Source organism: Clarias gariepinus, chromosome 1, assembly GCF_024256425.1.
Source record: "Clarias gariepinus isolate MV-2021 ecotype Netherlands chromosome 1, CGAR_prim_01v2, whole genome shotgun sequence".
Taxonomy (NCBI): domain Eukaryota; kingdom Metazoa; phylum Chordata; class Actinopteri; order Siluriformes; family Clariidae; genus Clarias; species Clarias gariepinus.
The window spans coordinates 38,211,416-38,231,596 of NC_071100.1; the positions used below are offsets into that span (position 1 = coordinate 38,211,416).

At 36.9% G+C, this 20,181-nt stretch overlaps 3 protein-coding genes across 3 annotated transcripts in view; all 3 read left to right on the forward strand.

Moving 5' to 3' along the window:
• Positions 1 to 517: 517 nt before the first annotated feature.
• On the forward strand, positions 518 to 4,121 carry chmp5a (charged multivesicular body protein 5a). The gene is made up of 8 exons (XM_053498120.1): positions 518 to 661; positions 760 to 864; positions 1,019 to 1,065; positions 2,520 to 2,613; positions 2,781 to 2,852; positions 3,072 to 3,180; positions 3,266 to 3,381; positions 3,700 to 4,121. The coding sequence occupies exons 1-8, from the start codon at positions 596 to 598 to the stop codon at positions 3,748 to 3,750; spliced, it is 660 nt and encodes a 219-aa protein (XP_053354095.1). The 5' UTR covers positions 518 to 595; the 3' UTR covers positions 3,751 to 4,121.
• Positions 4,122 to 5,852: 1,731 nt separating this feature from the next.
• bag1 (BCL2 associated athanogene 1) lies at positions 5,853 to 13,817 on the forward strand. The gene is made up of 7 exons (XM_053503065.1): positions 5,853 to 5,926; positions 6,196 to 6,321; positions 8,029 to 8,111; positions 8,752 to 8,865; positions 8,971 to 9,078; positions 11,209 to 11,271; positions 11,385 to 13,817. The coding sequence occupies exons 1-7, from the start codon at positions 5,887 to 5,889 to the stop codon at positions 11,472 to 11,474; spliced, it is 624 nt and encodes a 207-aa protein (XP_053359040.1). The 5' UTR covers positions 5,853 to 5,886; the 3' UTR covers positions 11,475 to 13,817.
• A 956-nt stretch (positions 13,818 to 14,773) lies between these two features.
• The window catches only part of myom1a (myomesin 1a (skelemin)), a 38,384-nt gene continuing 32,976 nt past the window's right edge, over positions 14,774 to 20,181 (forward strand). Inside the window, exons 1-2 of the mRNA XM_053504424.1 lie at positions 14,774 to 14,882; positions 15,949 to 16,178. Of these exons, the coding sequence (XP_053360399.1) occupies positions 16,045 to 16,178 (134 nt within the window). The 5' untranslated portion in view covers positions 14,774 to 14,882; positions 15,949 to 16,044. The remainder of the gene's footprint in view (positions 14,883 to 15,948; positions 16,179 to 20,181) is intronic.

Consider the following 20,181-nt stretch of genomic DNA (forward strand, 5'->3'; position numbering starts at 1 on the left):
ACCTGTAGCCTATCCCAGGAGGCTTAGAGCACGAGGCAGGGTACACCCTGGACAGGGTGCCAATCCATCGCAGGGCACACACACCCATTCATACACTACAGGCAATTTGGGAACACCAGTTAGCACGGGGGAAAACATGCAAACTCCATGCACACAGAGACGAGAATCCGGGAATCGAACCCGGACCCTGGAGGTGCAAGGCGACATTAAGCCTAGTTATCACACTAAACAAAATTTTGTGAAATTACTTTTCTTAAAAAATAAATAAATACAATTATGGATTCATCATTGTTGCAGGGAGACATGTACATGGGCTTCAACCTAAAATAATAATAATAATAATAATTACATTAAAGCTGATCAGCTTTTATTTTAGCTCGAACCTTTTAATATTTTCTACAAAAGAGTGAGGAAATGAGACTTTTTCACAGCACTGTAATGGAAAGCAGAGATTGTTGATGATTCTGTTGGCCGATTCGTGCTTGTGAAACGATTCAGAGTCACTGGAAGGAATCTGTCCCTCACACACACACACACACACACTGCTCGTACAGCCCGGACCTGGAGCAGGATCAGGAACAGGGGGAAGGTCACAATGAACCGCCTTTTCGGTAGGAGCAAGACCCAGGCGCCTCCCAGCCTTTCGGAGTGTATCGGAAATGTGAGCCGTCTCTTACATTGCTGTGTGTCTTGTCGTCTTATGATGCATCGTGAAAGCCCGCGGAACTGATGCCTCACTCATGATGGCCGCCGTTTCAGATCGATGCGCGAGCCGAGGTGATGGAGAAGAAGATCGCGAGGATCGACGCCGAGCTCATCAAGTACAAGGACCAGATGAAGAAGATGAGAGACGGCCCGGCTAAGGTAGACACACACACACACACACACACACATCATCGATTCTGATTCTCAGTTCCCATGCGAGATGAAGAGTGTTAATGCATGCATGCTCCTGCACTAAAGCAAGCCTCTGGCCTGTGTGCTGGACTGAATGCATAAATCATCTCTGTTTTTACAGAACGCAGTGAAACAGAAGGCAATGAGAGTGCTCAAGCAGAAGAGGCTGTGAGTGTTTGTGTCATAATAAACCATACTGGATTGTGTGTTTTTTTTTTTTTACTCTCATCTGTATAGGTGTAAATGGTGGCACAGTGGTCCACCTCCAGGGTCCGGGTTCGATTCCTGCCTCGTTTGCATGCTCTCACCGTGCTTGGTGGGTTTCCTCCAGGGACTCCGGTTTCCTCCCACGGTCCAAAGACATGCAGACTTGGCTAATTGGCGTTCTCAAATTGCTCCTAGTTTATAAATGAGTGTGTGTTCTGTAATGGATTGCCACCCCATCCAGGGTCCAGGCCCCCCGCAACCCCGTATATAAGATAAAATGGTATGAATGATTATATAGATGTAAGAGTTTAGGTGACTATTATGGAAAAGATACATTTAAAAAAATTACATACAATCTTTTACTATATATATATATATATAAAAAAAAAATCATTATTCCGCATTCTGATATCCATCCATCCAATTTCTATACAACTTATCTTGAGGAAGCCTTGAACATGGGGCCCAGGCCAACACATTCACATTTAAAAGCAAACACTTTCACACTCTACTACAAAGCACAAATGGAAATGCTAATTGGCAATACAGCACATGTCAATGGACGGTGGTGGGAATCAGTGAAACCCCAGTGAAAACCACCAAGCACATGGAGAACGCACAATCTCCATGCACCGGAGATTCGTACCCCCAACCGTGGAGGTGCAAGGTGACAGTGCTTACCCTAAACCAATTAACTAATTATATGTTTTATATTGGAATATATTTAAAATCTAGGTCAAAATGTATGTTTTCTTAAACACAAACACACATACACACACACTTAGTCATCTTCTTGTATCCACACATGCTTTTATTCTCACAGTACGGGCAATTTGGGAACACCATTTAGGGTAATCTAAATATTTTTGGACAATGGGAGGAAACCGGAGTACCCGGAGAAAACCCACTAAGCACAGGAAGAACATGCAAACTCCATGCACACAGACCTTGAGATGGGAATCAAACCCAGACTCTGGAGGTGCGAGGTGACAGTGCTAACCACTAAGCCACCGTGCTGCCCACAATCACACAATGGGCCAGTTTTAAATATTTGCATATATTCTAAAAATATATATATATTTAAATATATTGCTTGTCTTTATGGCAGAATTTATAAAGCAACAAGGCATAAATTGCTGTATAAAAAAGTAATCATTTACTAAAGATGACATCTTCTGTCTTGTGTAGCTGATGTCCAGCGCATTGTGCTGATTTCCTTGCTTTCACACTAACACACATCGATTTGTTGATTACATCGACCAACTTTTAAACCTTACAGTGAGATATTGAATTTCGTTTGTTAGAGTAGAAAAAATCATTTGTACTGGGCTGGGGCTGACAAGACACACAGCTAGACAACTGTTTCCAGTCTGTAGTGCACCTGATATGTCCTTGTGTTTCTTATTATGTTGAAGATACGAAAGTCAAAGAGATCAGCTATCCCAGCAGTCCTTTAACATGGAACAGGCCAACTATACAATTCAGTCTTTAAAGGACACCAAAACAACAGTAAGTCAATACATTTGACTTTGCTCTCCAGTCCCCAAGATACAGAGTCTAGTATTATGGATTACATTGCATTAACCTCCTTACCATGAATTGCAGATATCCTAGTTGAAACTTCACACGGATCTATTGATGCAAAAAAAAACAGCTATTTTATTGTACTTTTCTAGGTTGAAGCAATGAAGATTGGGGCAAAGGAAATGAAAAAAGCCTATAAGCAAGTGAAGATGGATCAGATTGAAGTATAACTCAGTTTATGTTATTCAAAAATATAAAATAATGATATCGTTTACATAATTGTGCATGTATTTAATACCCTAACCCTAGGCCTTGTGTGGATGATATAATTTCACTAAGCATAAACATTATCATTGCATAATTATGTTTGTGTCTTTGCATTCTGATTCTACTGTAAAATAAAGTAGGCTCATCATTATACTGTACATATTTATGCCTATTAGGACTTACAGGACCAGCTTGAGGACATGATGGAGGAAGCCAGTGAAGTGCAGGAGGCTCTGAGTCGCAGCTATGGTACACCAGACATTGATGAGGATGAACTAGAAGCGGGTAGGTGGTCCACTGTATATGTATATCTGTGATACAAAAGCTGATAATCCTGAGTACAGATCACTTCATTTGGTTTTTGCTACAGAGCTGGATGCGCTCGGAGATGAGTTATTACTGGATGATGACAGCTCCTATCTAGATGAAGCCTCGTCGGCACCCTCCATCCCAGAGGGAATGCCCAGTGACAGCAAAACAAATAAGGTTACACTTAGATCAGTCAAGTCTAGATATGTTTCTTCACTCGGGTGGTATCCTTTCAGTTTAGAAATACTGTGGAAGCACTGTATCATGTAGAAGACTTTATTTCTCGTTTTTTTCTGGGTTTGGTGAGAAAGAAAACTGTAAGATTTATATACTGTATGTCCTATAATGTGGGCAGAAAAGCAATGTGTATAATCATTATGAACATTATGATTGTAGTCAGAGTTTTAACAGACAAATGAATAACAGCCAGGTGTTCAAAATGTGAATCATTTAAACTGGCCAGTCCTTTGTTTAATAGGTGTGTCTGTTTCTCAGGATGGTGTTCTGGTCGACGAGTTCGGATTGCCACAGATTCCAGCAACATAGACCGGGATGAATACTGCAGGTTCTCTTTTTTGACTGAAGATCACTTCAGTATTTCTGTAAATGTGGCATTCAAGAGTTGTTTGCCAATGAACCCTTTCCGAATGAGTTAATGGAGATTTTTGCTCAAGCATGTGGCCTTGTCATTTTCTATTTCCATTAGTATTTTGGTTAACAGACTATATTTTTTGCTCTTTGACAAATATAAAAAATAGAAATACCATTGGTATCATCATCGTTATCATTGTCATAATCATCATCATCATCATCATCATGCATCTACAGTATATTGTGATATCTGACCATTAATGAATAAAGCACAAAAATGTAGAAATAAACATTTTGTATTACTTGGTTGTTATTTATGATATTAATGTTCAGCAGACAGATTTCATATCTATTAAAAACCAAGACGTCTAGTTCTGGGCTCATGTGTGTCCCTTACCTACTGTACTGCAGATGTTTAACTGTTTTTTTTTTCTGCTGTTACAAATTTTATGTTTTAATTAAAGGTTTTATTAGGAATACCTATACAACTGTGCATTTACACAGTTATGTAATCAGCCAATTAGTGCAATAAAAAATACATTAGGTCAAAACATCACAATGAAGAAAAAGTGTGATCTTAGTGACATGGTTGATAATGGTATAATTTTTGGTTCCAGATAGGTTGGTTCAGGTATTTTAGAAACTGCTGATATCCTGGGGTTTTCCCACACAGAGAACAGTCCATAAAGTTTACATAGAATGCTTAAAAGAAAAATTGAGTGCTAGGCAGATATAAAATGATGGCTATGTGAATTCCAAGGTTTGAGTTACTATAGACTTTCAGTCTTAACTGTCTTGTCATTCTCCTTTGACCTTTCTCATCCAAAAAGTTGAAGCACTTGATCTGTATCAGCCTGATATGTTTTGCGATGTCCTGCTGATACATGATCAGCTGATTAGACATCTACATAAATGTGCAGCTGTACAGGTGTCTCTAATAACATGCAAAGTAAGTGTAGTACCATGTTTTTAAGGTTTCTAAGTTTTTAAAGAAGGTATAGTGATGCAGCAGGTGCAGCGTTCCACCTCAAACTATAAGGGTTTTTTGTTCTTTCCACCTGCCGGGTAAGTACATTGGCTACTCTAAATTGCTTAGAGGTGTGACTATGTTTGTGTTGTGCCCTGTGATGGACTGTCATCCCATCCTGTATGTTTTCCTTATTACCAGTGTTGCTGGGCTAGCCTCTGGATCCACTATTACTCTTATCAGTATAAAGCATTTACTAAAGGGGAGTGAAAATTTATAGATTTAAAATGAATATAAGTGACATGCTGGCACAGAAGACAAATGCCGCCTCACAGCACTAAGGTTCCCGGGTTCATTACTGAGTTTCAGTGGAGGTTCATACAGTATGTTCTCACCAACTGTGAATGGATTGTAAGTGTCTTCAAAAACATGCCAATACATGTTTGACCTTCTTCAAATTCAAAATCTCTTGGCCTGTGATAGACTGGTGTCTCAATCAGGGTGTTTTCCTCACTCGCAGTGTTGTCGGAAAATGATATTAAATAGTAATTAGAAAAGGAGATGATGTGATGCATTTTGGTCACCCATGACACTGTCACCGGTTTTCCTTCCTTGTATTACTTTTGGTCAGTTCTTACCACTGCGGACTGGGAACATCCCAGAAGACCTGCAGTAGTTGGTGAAAGTGCGTGGGATATACAGTATTAGGTAGCAAGTGAATGTTTTGTCCCTGAAGTTGTTGAAAATATGGGCAAGTGTAAAGATCTGAGTGACTTTGACAAGGGCCAAATTGTGATGGCTAAAGGACTGGGTCAGAGCAAATACAAAACTGCAGCTCTTGTGGGATGTTCCTGGTCAAAAGTGATCCAAGGAGGAAAAACAGGGTCATGGGTGGCCAAGGCTCACTGATGCACATGGGGAGTGGTTAATGATTAAAGCTGGTTGTGAGGGAAAGGTGTCAGAGCACACAGTGCATCGCTGTTATGCTAGCTTAGGCGGGTGGTCATAATGTTATGGCTGATATCAGATTTGTCCACTGCGTGGCAGTATGAGACAGGCCATGGCAACCGGTGCGTACTACGTCACATCCGGTGTCCCTGCCGGTCTACTGCGAGTGTGTGGAGATGGCGGACAGCAGCACAGTTACAGTGACAGTTTCTCATGGTAAACACTGCTAACCTTCACTCTCTGTTTTATTAGCTTTGACTTAAAAACAGTCATTTGTTAATCTCTCCACATACCTTTAGTTAATTATCAAAAAACGGAAGTTAGCTTGTTACCGTGTAACCTCCTCCTTAACAGAGTTATCGCTTGTGTTTCGTGTTTATATTTGTTGCTAGCTTGCTAGCTCCGTGTTTTCGTTGTATACGTTCTATTATATGCGCTCTGGTTTTATAAAGCTGTAACCAGGACTAATGTGTTTGTTACTTTAGGAAGCTCCAAACACAGCATCACACTAACAGGACAGGATGGAAATGAGCCCAGGGTGAAAGACCTGTCAGAAGCCCTGGCACAAACCACTGGAGTCCCACAGGCAGCTCAGAAAATAATATTTAAAGGTAATAACTGTAAAGGTTAATTAATAATCATTGCAATTCCTTATATTTTAATGTTGTTAGTCGACCTAATCCTGGTATTGGTGCTAAAAAAGTGTCTCACCTAGATGAAAAAGTAAATTCACAGGTAGGATCATATTACACCATTTTTTTAAATACTTAACGCTTCATCTCCTAAACCCATGCTTTTTTTTTTTTTTTTGTAAATGAGCGTACATATCTGGCGTTTTATCAGAAAAAAGGAAACACATTTGCTAAATATAATTTGCCCTTTTATGTAGTGTCTTTAACTTTTATTAGTTCAAATCTTTTCATGATCCTAGCTGACATTTAGAAGAAACTTGGGCAGTTTAGATTTCACATGGAAAGACATAAACCTGAAAAAGTTTGTATTTTAAAAGGCAAAATTGTTAAGATATTGCAACATAAATTTGACATGGTTATGGACATTGCAGATTTTTTTTTTTTTTTTTTTACTTTTTAAGCTTTTACCAAAAAAAACTGATTCTTTAATTTAAGCAACAGATTTTACAGGCCATATGCTTCTAGAAGCTTTAACCAAATTTTGTATCAATACTCAAAAAGAAATATGAATAATTTGAAATTTATATCATTATTGTTTGAAGTGAGAAAAAAAATATAAAATCGGCTCCTCATAATGGCTGAAGATAACAGCTTGAAGATTGGTAACTTCCATGTTGCAACTTCAGAAGTAGCTGCTTTTGCACACATGTTTTCTGTATTATACAGGCTTATGCAAAAGTTTAGGCACGCCTTGATAAATAACAGATTTTGTCGAGTTCTTAAATTGAAAATATGTTAACACAGTCTCTCTTGGAAATGAAAAAAAGGACAATATTTTCATCAAACATTGATGCATAGTTACTTCTTGTGCCATTAATTGAACAAAAATAAAAACATTATTATGGCACTGTTCAAAAGTTTGGGTACCCTAAGAGTCTCAGATTTTTTTAAAAGGTTTCAGACATTAGTCAGCTTGTTAGATCTGATGCATGGCAACAGCTGTCATTAGTAATTGCCAATTTCAAAGCTTTACAAATACAAAGGTTTCTCAAACCATATGCACACACTTGTGGACACTCAACAACCATTAGTTCCTCTAAGCAGCTGTGTAAGATGTGTAAAATGAAAGTTATTGATGCTTACAATGCAGGTGAATGTTACGAGAAGATGGCAAAGAGTTGTCAGCTTGCAGTTTCCACAGTGAGAAATGTAATTAAGAGATGGCAGTTCAGGGGAACTGTAGAGGTCAAGATGAGCAAGCTGTGATATCTGTCAGAGGAGGTGTTACTAAATACTGATTATTTAGGGTGCCCAAACTTTTGCACAGTGCCACAATAATGTTTTTATTCTTTATCTTTGTTCAATTTATGACATAAAAAGTAACTATACGTCAATGTTTGCTGAAAATAGTGTGCATTTTTTTCATTTCCAAGAGAGACTGTCAACATCTTTTAAATAAAAAAATTACCAAAATCTGTTATTTATTTATCTGGTATTAAGGGGTGCCTAAACCTTTGCATAGAACTGTTTGTGTAACATACTAAAAATAAAATCAGCACCAATACTGTGTTTTACCTGAGTGTATGGTGTTAATGCCATATTTGTATTTATTTATTTATTATTATTTTTTATTAAAAGAATAAAAGGCTAAAATTGAGATCTTGCATCATGCTTCTTTTGCTCTAGGGAAATCCTTAAAGGAAATGGAGGAAAGTCTGTCCAGCCTGGGAATAAAGCAAGGATGCAAACTTATGATGATCGGGAAAAGGGTAATTAATGAGTTACTAAATAAACAAACAAATAAATATGAAGTAGTCTTAAGACATGAGGATCACAATTCACCTGCCGTTACTATATATATATAAATTATAGTAGCTAGTTCCTTATAATGTTAATTTTTTCACTTAAATTTGGATAGACTAGTGGACCAATTTGGACCAAGTGCCACATTCTAACAATACAAACTAACTTTAAATACGAGAGTTTAACATTTAACTTAAATTCAAATTAAATTAAACAAAAGAAAAGCAGCATTTTCACTGAGCAGTACGTATCTGTTTTCTTTGGCATGATTATTATTTCCAAACAAACAGCCAATGATACACTCCTACCACATGGGATGAAATAGTGTAAATAAGAACCGGTGACATTTTACCGCCTCTAATGCTTCCACAGCCTCAAAACTCAACTTGACAGTGAGCATGTGAGTGTGTGTGGCTTCTAATGCGGGCACACGGGGATTCTAACGAAGGTGATGTTTGACTAATTAGTGTTCGCAGTGCTTACACAAGAGGCTTGTTTCATAACTGAATCACTTTTTCCCCTCTCACAATCTTACTTATAAATATGTTTTTGAAAGGTTTATTGGTGTAAATAGAGATATGTATGTTTTAAACTTTGACTTGCTAGAATAGTCCAGAAGAGGAGGTTGAACTCAAAAAGCTGAAAGACATCGAGAAGTCTGTGGAACAAACAGCCAAGAAGTTGGAGAAAGTACACGGTGAACTGACAGGACTGAAAAATGCACGTATTAATTCTCCCACAGCTTTTTGTCCTAATGTGTATATGAATTCTGAGTGTTATGTTTAGTTTGTATTAATTTTTGCTGTGCTGCTCGGGATTGCTTAGGGCTTCTTAGCGAAGGATCTGCAAGCTGAAGCTCTTAATAAACTGGACCACAGAGTAAAAGTGGCTGCTGAGCAGTTTATGAAGATCCTTGAGGAAATTGATGCCATGGTAATTATTTTATATCATTAAATGATTTGTTTTAAAGTAAATATAACTATTATTATTTTTTTGCCTGTATACACTGCTGGGCCAAAAAAAAGTTCACACATTTTTAAGATTTCATTTTAGCACTTTTGATTGATTACTTTTTAGCTTTGATTACAGCACACAATGTGGTGGCCAGTTCATGTGTAAAAATGATTTCTCATGCTCCCAGACTCACTCTTTTACAATCTAAATCTTGGAGTATATCCTGTACCATAAGGGAATAAAAACTCCATAGATGTGATAACCTGGTCATTCAGTACATTTAGGTCATCAGCTGACTTTGTTTTATTGCCACATATTGTTGTCGAGCCTAGACCTGACCAATTCAAGATTTTTTAAATATTTTTTTTCTTTTAAGTTTTAAGTTTCGGTTTAGCAGGATCTTTCCAATTGTTTGATGAGGTGTTAAATGGTTCTTAACCCAGTTCCAGTAATTTAAAGTTGTTTTCATTGCTTGATGCAGCCCAACAAATTGGCCCCTCCTGAAATGGCGAGTTGCTTTTTTTCTGGCCAGGCAGTGTGCTTGAAGGGGTTGTTTGTCATGCTGTTTCATTTCAAAAGGGAGCTGTGCAGTTTATTTATGATTTAAATTTGGTCTTTTTTCCACCATATTTTTTTTTTTTTTGCTTAGTTTTTTTGCCTGACAATCTGTTCCATTTTTAGACAAAAAACTCTCAGAAATGCACCTTTTGCTTGAAAAGCTTTTTAACAAGTGCAAAGTTATGCTTATCATACAGTGATCCATCAAACATCTGAGTTACAAAGAGTTAATTCTTTCTTTGTTACATACTAACAGTATAGATGCAGTTTTGTTTATATATAATTTGAGATCATCCTGAATATGAAAAAAAAAAACAGCGATAGGCAAAATTAAATGTTACGAATGGAGGAATCGGAGAATAAAGTCATAATTTGATGCAGGAATACGGTTATTTTAAACAGCTTGGGTTTCAGGTAATAGCTGAGTAATTATGCACTACAAAAAAACTGCCAGTGGTACATAATTATAATTTAGATGATATTAAACATTAAAATTCAATTTGAGCCTAACGTTTACAAATCACAGTCATCCGGTACCCATTTAATGACTTTGCTGTAATGTTAATAAGAAGTTGCTTTCCAACAGGGATTGCGGAGACATTATCAAGAAAGATTCAGAAATTAAGAACCACTGTAATTGTTCAATTACATTGAGTTTTCAAATGTTTTAAAAATGTTCGCTTAAGTCAAACACAAAATGGATCTGTAGAAAAAAGAAAGAGGAGGAGGTGTGTGTGGATGTAGCATTAGTACTGTTCACTCATACAAGCTGTTTTGCTTATCAATCACATTTGCTTACATATTATCCATACATACCATACTATGTGACACAAGCCTAGTGTACATTGTTATGCTTATTATAGACAAAAGTAAATAATGTATAGTTTTTTTAATGTATAATAAATAGTGTCTTTTATTGTTTACTGTAATTAAGAGCAGACGGTAAATTTTGAATCTTTAAACAATCGGAAAGAGCTATGATATTTCTTTACAGTATCAGTAACATAAAAAAACTAATCTGAAATGAAACACAGTACAAAGACTGCATTTTTAGCAGCGCATGACCGCAATCGGTTTAAACAGAGTTTAATTAAATTGTCCTTGCTTTTTGTGATTACTTGTTCTTGTATAAGTGTCAAGATTAATGGACATTTACCTTAAGACAGTACCAGGTATAATACTATGTCTGGATTAAAAAATACTGATGTATCTCTATGAGTATTCAACACAAAGGGTGTATGGTTTACATCAAGTTTTTCTAAACAGATAAGAACCTCGCTACTTCATATAGTTAATTTGTACACATTACAGCTAATTAACAGTTCTAATACTTAGGAGTAGCTCAGTGGTTAAGGTATTTGACTAAGGTTCAGAAGGTTCAAATCCTACGATGACCCGAAGTTGTCCCTGTTGGGCCCTTGAGCAAGGCCCTTAACCCTCAACTGCTCAGATTTATAATAAGAAGTAAAAAAATGTAAGTCACTCTGGATAAGGGCATCTGTCAAATGCCTAAATGTAATGTAAATGTAATACTGGTTTCTTTAATTGCAGACTTTGCCTGAGAATTTTAGCGACTGTAGGATGAAGAAAAAGGGCCTTGTAAAATCTGTACAGGTATAAGTGTATTTTATATATGTTTTAAACATTACCATGTTGTATCACTAGTCAAATGATCATATGGCAGTATGTAATTATAATTGTGTGTGTGTGTGTGTTTTTTTTTACAGGGATTTCTTGCTCAGTGTGACAAGATCGAAGCCGGTATATCAGATCATCTGGCCAAAATCCAAAACAAAAATTTAGCCCTGACTGAATAGTGGGAGCTCATGAACACCGATTACATTAATATTTGCTCTGTGAGCGACTGAGGAACAATAACACTGAGCTTCAGGACAGGAGCAGGTTCAACGGTGTTTATTTATATATTCGTCCTTTAAAGGGCAACTTTAAACATGTCGCAGTGATCTGAAGGTTAAACCGTAAAATAGTGGAGATGCTTGCAGCAGGTTCATGCTGAAAATTGAATTGGTCTAATGTTCTCCATTGTTAGGACGTGTACTCTATGCAGGTACTTTGTATTAATTTTTATTACAGAGTACTGTATGGTGCTTTGTAAAAGTTATGCGCCACTCCTTATTTCTCCATTTACTTTCAACGAGCCAGACTTTCTTGTGTTTTAATGTAGTCTTGGAGAAATAGTTCTCCTGACTTCCTGAAGGACTTTTTTTTTGGCTCACATTTTTAGTCTGTACTGTACTGTACCTGACCCGTTTCAGAGAAATGTTTTTAATTTGTTATGCCACACAGTGACTTATGATCATCTGTCTTTATGAATCAGACATTCTGTTTGGCCTGCCGCCGGTGTGTATTTGTCACAGCATTTCTTACCTAAAAACAGTAGATGGCATCACCATAAATTTTTATGTCATCCTGTGAGGTGGTAATATATCTTTATTTGATTTCCAGATGAGGTTATTAGGTCGTTGCCCGCGGGCAGAGCTTTGAGTAACCTTTTAGTTCAAGCATATGAAAAAGCATAACTTAATGCACGATCCAGTGAGAACCAGGTGTAGATGAAGACAGATGATCAGGCCGGTGATACTGAGTGCCTAGAATAGACGAGAGGAAAAATAAGGTTGCTGCTGAGGTTGTTACATAAACATTGTTTTTATAAACATTAAAATCTCTTTTTTTTAGGCACTTTGTAGCCTGTTACAATACAAAATATGTTCTCATTTATTTAATTAATTCTACATAATAGGATTAAATTTAATATGAAGAAATGAGGGGTGGCTTAAGACTTTTGCACCATACTGTATATAAAAGTACATATTTTGTGTGACTTGAGTTCATTAGGAAATAAATTTGGTCAAAACCTGGTGCAATATATGGTGCTCCTAACTTCTCATCAGTGTTTTGATTCGCTTAGTGCTGGAAACCAACTTAAATATTCTTTTAAAACAAAATGTGGAATTATTTACTGAGACATAAAATTGTCTATATTCAAGAAAATTTTGTGCAACAGTTGCTATTGTGTTGGATCCTAAGCAGGGGATAAATGTAGTTGCAGCTTTATTATGCTTTCAAAGTCTTTGCTTCAAACCATTTTATATGGTGTCTGTAATGTAGCTTTTACTGCAATGTATTTGCTGTTGTAAATTAGGAAGCTCTGTCATACTACAAATCGTGTACTATCAGATATTAGTCATGCCAAATCGCATCATCAGGTTTGTGTACATATTGCTTTTCATGAAATTATGATGCCTTCAAAATGAATTTACCACTACTCAAGTTTTTAAATAGATGAGTTCTAAAATGTACTTGTAAAAAGAATATTACATTTGATCTTTAAGTGGTTCAAGAGCTTTGGTATTTTCTTGTAATCATCAGTAACCTTAGAGAAAATCCACCCGAACTTGGACAATTACAGGATTTTTGTGTGAGTTTTACTGTCTGTTTTGATGATTGAGTGATGTCCTGTTCATGGTGTATTTCTGCCCCATGTTCTTTGGACTGATTCATTGTCTACAATTGACCTTAGCCTGGATAAATAGGTTTCAGAAAATAATCAGTTAATACTTTTTTTCCCTATATAACTTGCATCACAAAATCAGTGTTTATTTGAGCAAAATATGTTCAGGTTTTAGGCTAATAATTAATAATAAACTTTGGTAATAAAAGGTGTTAGACCATAACAGCAAAGTTTATTTACTCAAGTTAGTAAAAGATTTTGTATAAGTGTAATGCCATTTAGCCAGCTGCTTTACCTGTGCTGAATGATGCTGAATGTTCAAAATGTCTTTACTACTCCTTGAAAAGTTTGACTTGGATTGCATTGATACAGGCAGTTTCACTATGATAGTTTATGACCGCAATCGCATCAATAGTTTAAGGCCTGAAATTACCATGAACAGTTTTGTACCCAAATCCCCATCAGTTGGTAACCTAACCAATGTAGACTTAATATCAATGCAAAAACATATTTTCTGTTATACATTTGTGACACAATTACAAAAGTGATTTTATGGTGATTCTATTTGGTATCACCTAAAATGAGGACCTCCTATTGAGTCTGGTTGCACACAAGGGTACTTCCTCATGTCATACCACATTGCCACTGTCACCTCTCTGCTTGCTCTTTAGGAATAAATATTTTTTTTTAATACACATCCAGAGTTTTTATTCCTGTGAAGGTGCATTGTTCATAGTTAAAAAGTGCTATACAAATAAAGTTTTAAATTGAATTGAATTGTTCATGTTGTGATGAGTGATTTACATTATTCCATATAAAGACTAAATGCCCCACTAGGCCTACTTTAGTCATTGGAGTGTCTTATTAATATTTTATTTGAGTTCCTTAGTTCCATTTTTAACTTTTATCATTAATTTACAATGAATAATTTAACCATACCCTACCCTGTAAGCCTTATCTTGTTCTGAAACAAGTCATGTAAAATGAGTTGTCTTTCCTGTCCTGTAGAATTTTCACATAAAGTTTAAGTAGTATATTCGTATATTTGTAGAACAGTTTTTGCAAAGATGTATTTGTTTAGAATGTTTTTCCTAGAGAACTTTGAGACTAAATTTGAATAGGATGTCTGCAGACATTTTACAGAATGTTGTTCATTATGGATTTTATAGAACATTTTTAGCAGTGTTAGATTGAAAGAGCAATGTTTTGTAAGCTACACTGTGGTACAGCTGTGGATGGGTTCATAGGCCTGTACAAACTAAGTTATATGTAAGGTGATTAAAGCACAACATGAGAAAAGGAAATTATTTGTAATGAATTATTCTTAGTGATTGTTTAATCGTCTTAGACGTGTTAAATTTAGCAGGTGGCGTCATTCTAGTTTCCAACATGTTACTTGAGCTGACTTTTTAATAAGATGACTTCTTCTCTAAAGATACTCTGAGATTAAACAAAGGGCTTCTTTTTGGCCCGATTTGTGGTTAGTCAGGTAGGGTGTAAACTGTCTACAAGGCCCCATGCCATGGACTCAATCTGGCAACCCTGTTTGCGGCTGTCCCCTGCAGGCTAAATTTAACGCTCCGCTCACCATACAAGGTCGCACTGCTCTCACCGAGTGCTCAGCATTATTTTTGGCCCCTGTGCTCCTGCACTCCGCTCCGTCACCCCGCACCGCTGCCCTGCCCGGATTTAGGCCACTTTTGGAGTTGAGTCGCTTCTAACTCATTTTTTTTCCTGCAAAATTTGGAGTTTGGTAAGAAGCTGCATTTTCTTGGCTTATAATGACCAGCTTATTGTGTTATGACTTGCCTAAATGATTGAGAATCGTTAGCTTTAATTAATGTTGTGTAAATTGGTAGTGTACTGTCTGCCTAACTATCCTAGTTTTTTTCCTGATAGATTTTTATGCCTTATATGCTTTATGCTTTGATATGTTCTACAATAGCTTTACTTTTGATATTCATTTACAATCCAATTTGTGTTGCACTTATTTAATACATTGCTGTAATATTTTTAAGCACCACCATGTTAGGTGTTGCGAACCAGCAGGTACTGTATTCTACAGTACGTTTTCTAATAATACTGTCTACCTTTTCCTACATGATGATGTATCATCATGAAATATGATAAACCTTTCTTTAACAGTGATTAAGTCTACTTCTTTTCAAAACTTCAGACTGGGTAAATCAATTTGTTTAACATTATTATTACTTGTGAAATAGTTTTCTGGCATTGTACGTATTGACTAAAAGTTAAAGATGTATTCGGCTCATGTTGAATAAGTAACCGCTGACATATTGTATAATTTGACAAATTCTGTTAAAATAAATGCAATAAAATTAAAAGGTGGAAGTTTTTTTTTAATATGAAAATTTCTCCAAATGGCATGCATAGTCATGTGACCAGGGATCATTATAATATTTGCATAGAAAACATGGCTGATGCAGGTTTAAAAAGAAAGAGACACAAACAAATAGTAATAGATTCTGGGAGTGGCACCAATCCTTTTTTAAATCAAGATAGAGTTTTAGCGATTGAATGATGTTTACGCACTTTAAATTTCCATTAATCAATCTTATTTTTTCAGTTTTATACAATTTTAAAAATAAAAATTTCAAGGGAAAAAAAAAGTATGTTTTTTTTTTACAATCCCCAAAATTGCCCCAAATATTTGATTTAATGTGTGTGCAAAAATCGTAATGTGTCATAAAAAAAAAACTCCAAGCCGAATACATCTGTACTGCAGTGTAAACAAGTCTGAAGTGCAAAACTTGCACATGTTCATATCTTGACCGAGCTGCATTGGAATTGATCCTTAGTTAAACTGCGAGTGCAACTAAAGCACCAAAGCGAGGGGGAACGGGCCTACGGGACTTTCAGAAATCAACCACAAGTCAATCCAAGACCCACTCAGGATGTCAGGATCCATCCAAGTGCAACAGGAGCAGCAACGACGGAACCTGGAGACTCAATATGAAAGCAGCTACCACCAAAGTTCTCTGTCGTCCTTTAGCCGCCAGTCGTATGCCGCTCACATGAGCAGCGTGGGGTAAGAGGAGCCAGTGATGACTTGTCACCGTGCTCTCCCCTGATGTGTGCTGACTAGCATCTGGAAACTGGCTACCTCACACTTTAACCAGCATAGAAGCTCACATGCTTAACATAATGAATAACACCTCATCTTCCTAACTCATTTTTACACCTGAGCTCAGTCTTCTAACCAGGATTTTAAGACAAGACAAAATTTGTATGTACAATATATTGATTAACATTAGGATTCAAGCAAGTTCGAATTTATTCCAATTATGACCTTTAACAATAGACACTGATACACAGCAGCAAAAAATCTGGATGTAGAATTATGTTTAGATCACTAATAAGTGCAGGCGACAGGGGCAAGAAAAAATGTCCTAAGGGAACAGGACACAGAAATCTTGAGTTTGGGTGCCAATGGACTGCAGAATGTTTTAATCATTAATTTACCCTTAGACATCTGTACATTGTTATTTGAGGTGAAAGGATGAGTTGCATGTTTTATAGGATTACAGCTAAAGTTATTCATTGAGTACACAACCTCGGTGAGATTATCTCCTGTAGAAGTGGTGTGAGATGGATATGAACTGTAATTGGAAAGTAAAACCTTTAGTAAAGTAACAACTCAGAGCTGTTCAAGCTTTGATTACAGTAAACAACGTGGTGGCCAGGTCATGTGCGAAAATAATTCCTCATTGTCCCAGAACCCCTCTTTCACAATATGAGTCTTGGAATATGCCAGTGCCATCAGGGAAGAAAAACTCCATTGATGTGATAACCTGGTCAGTAATTCAATACATTCAGGTCATCACCCATCACCCATCATCATACGTTATTTATCGCCACTTAGATTTGCTGAGTCTAGACCTGACCAACTGAAGTAACCCCAGATCATAACACTGCCTCCAGAGGCTTGTACAGTGGCCTCTATGCATGATGGGTGCATCGTTTCATGCGCTTCCCTTCTTACTCTGGTGCACCAATCGCTCTGGTATAGAGTCGATCTGAACTCATCAGATTATGTGACCTTTTTCCATTGCTCCAAAGTCATAATCATTATGCTCCCGAACAAGATGAAAGTCTTTTTTTCTCATTAGCCTAACTAGCAAGTGGTTTTCTTATTTCCACAAAGTTGTTTAGTCTAAGTCTATGAATTTGCTATGGATATGGTTTTTACAGTTTATATATGCTTTGGGTTTTGAAGACAAATATCTTATATTATTGTCCATGGTGAATCTCTATACTGTTATATGATTGTTATTATTTTGCTTTGTGCATCATTTCCTGACAGTACATTTAGCATTAAACAGTTTCTGAGATAAAGCACAGCTTAATGTGTGTTGGGAAACCAGTGCGCTTATAGTTATTTTATGGCATACAGAAATTACACAAGTTAAGTACATTACTGGCTAAATGTGCAATAACGGTGTTATTTGCAAACTATACCACTACCAAATCAGGCTCTTTACGCAGTAACATAATAGGATTTAGATGTTCCTCACTTGTTAGTCGCGATCATTAAAATTGTCTGCCAAATGGCTTCCATCAATAAATAATCAGATTTTCTTCTGCATGATGATCATGGTTCTCCATGACCGAGCTAGAGGGGGGAAATTGAACCTCTCTGCTGTTAAAAAGCCAGGGATATTAATGTGTCCCTGGGCTATTTGTGGCTCGCGAGACAGGGAAATTTAGAGGCTCGAGATCCCTGTTACTGTACTACAACTGTACGGCCACTTTTCCAATTGAATTCTGGAAATGTGCAATACTGACGAGGACACTTGAACGCTTTATGCTGCAAAGTGATATTATTGCCTTGCTTTATTAAAGTGTTTTCCACTCGAAATCGTATTTTTTCATTTGTGTGTATATGTTAGGCCAATTTATCTTTATTATAAGAGTGAACATATAAATCCCATCACCTGCTGCGATGAAACCTGCCTTAATAGTCGATGAAGCGATAATGAGAATAAATACAATATGAATTGCCTCGATCCTTCTCACTAAGAAGGTTAATGCTGGTGTAATGCAGAGATAAATTAGGACACAGCCAGGGATGAAGGATTAATCTCAGCAGATAGCAGAGCTTTGTGCATTGCAGGCCCCGTTTGCCAAGCATGTGAACAACAGGAAGTCCGTACTACCTCTGGCAGGTGGAAGTATGTGACAGGACTTTACATGCCTCCAGGTTTAACTCCTGCTGCGATCCAATTCAGCTAAGCTTCTTCTTTTTTTTAAGAGCAATCCTTTTACTTTTAAAATACAACTGAATTGCTTAAGTTGCTAGAACGTTGTCTACGGTTGAAAATAGACAACTGGACAATTTTTTTCTAATTTTGTTTTTTTTCCTTCAGAGTGTCAGAGTGGTAAAGTGCTCGTCCAAAGATTATTGATGGGTAGTTCATGAACGTTTCATTCTTTTTAAACTAATCTTTAACGTGACTCAGAAGAACCAGTAGTCTTAGAGAGTGATTCGTTCATTTTCTACTGGGCGCGCATGCGCAAATCACCGCGTAAACCTCCGTAGGTTATGTACAGGTAAACAGAATTGAGCGGTTCTTTCTCAATGACTCTTCTACTCCGAGTCATTCGGTCTTTTGTCACGTGAATCCCATAGATGCTATGCAATGCAGAATACTGGAAACAGAATTTTTTGTTTTGTGCTTTTGACAGTCATGAAAATCCTGTTGGTTTGCAATTTGTTTTGTTGTTTCCTATGAGCAATTTATTTAAGGAGACTCACTATGAAGTGACAGAAGTTATATTGCCCTCTAAGGAAATAGTTAAGATACTTTCATTGGATAATTACTGCAGTGATTAAGATGGTTTAGCTGGCAACAAGTTATTTAACTCGAATTGATGCAGTGAGTAGTGTCTCATTTCTTAAACATCCATGTCAGAAGACTACCTGTGGTTCAGAAGGGTCCAGTTATTGTCCTGTGGTTCAGAAGGGTCCAGTTATTGTCCTGTGGTTCTGATGGGTCACATTATTGTCCTGCATCAAGCAAAGACAACAATTAAAGAGATTGCTGGAATTACTAAGGAACTGTAAAATGCATTATTAAAATCAGAAAGGATAGTGGTGACCCATCACCTGCGAGGGAGAAATGTGATCGTAAAAAACATTCGGTGAAATAATAATTAAAAAACTCCCTGCTATGTTTAATAATTAAAGTGAGAGTATTTCCACATGTGAAGAGAACTCCAGGGATTGTGACTAAACAGCTGTGCAGCCTTAAGAGAAGTACTTATCAGTAAGGCTTTTTGGGGGAAAAACAGGCTTAATTTTATTAGGGAGCTTTGCTAGGGACTGTGGAGCATGGGAAAATGTTAAGTGGTCTGATGAGTCCAGATTTACCCTGTTCCAGATTCATGGGCTCATCAGGGTAAGAGGAGAAGCGGATAAAATGATGCCTCCATCATACCTAATACCTACTGTATTAGGTCAGGTCTATAGTAGGTTCGACCTAAAAATGAGCTCAACTGAGCATACTGAATGATCTGATGAGCTGAATGATGAATAAACTGAACGACTCTGATGGCACAGGCATATTTTAAGATGACGATGCCAGGCTTCATCAGGCGCAAATTGTGGAAACATTGCTTCAAGGAACATGACATCTAAAATGCTACATTTACATAAAACATGGTCATTTATTTAGTAATTTATTTATTTATTTATTAATTTATTTATTAAGTTAGTTTTTTGATATTTAGGATTTTTGCCACACTGCAGCGGTCTGTACTGAATTCTGGCAAAAATCTCATGGATCTCAAATCAATGTATGTGACAACAACAAAACCTATGATGACCAAAGAGCCATAGTGTAAGATGTGTTTATCACCAGGGTGTATCCCTCCTAGTCCCCTGGGATAGGCTCCAGGTCTCCCACAACCCTGTACAGGTGGTGGTATAGAAAATAATTGAGTGAGAATGGATGAGTATACTGTAGGTGAGGTAATTATTTTGTCGCTTTGAGCTCACTGTGAGCTTTGTCTTAATTGAAATTTTATGAATG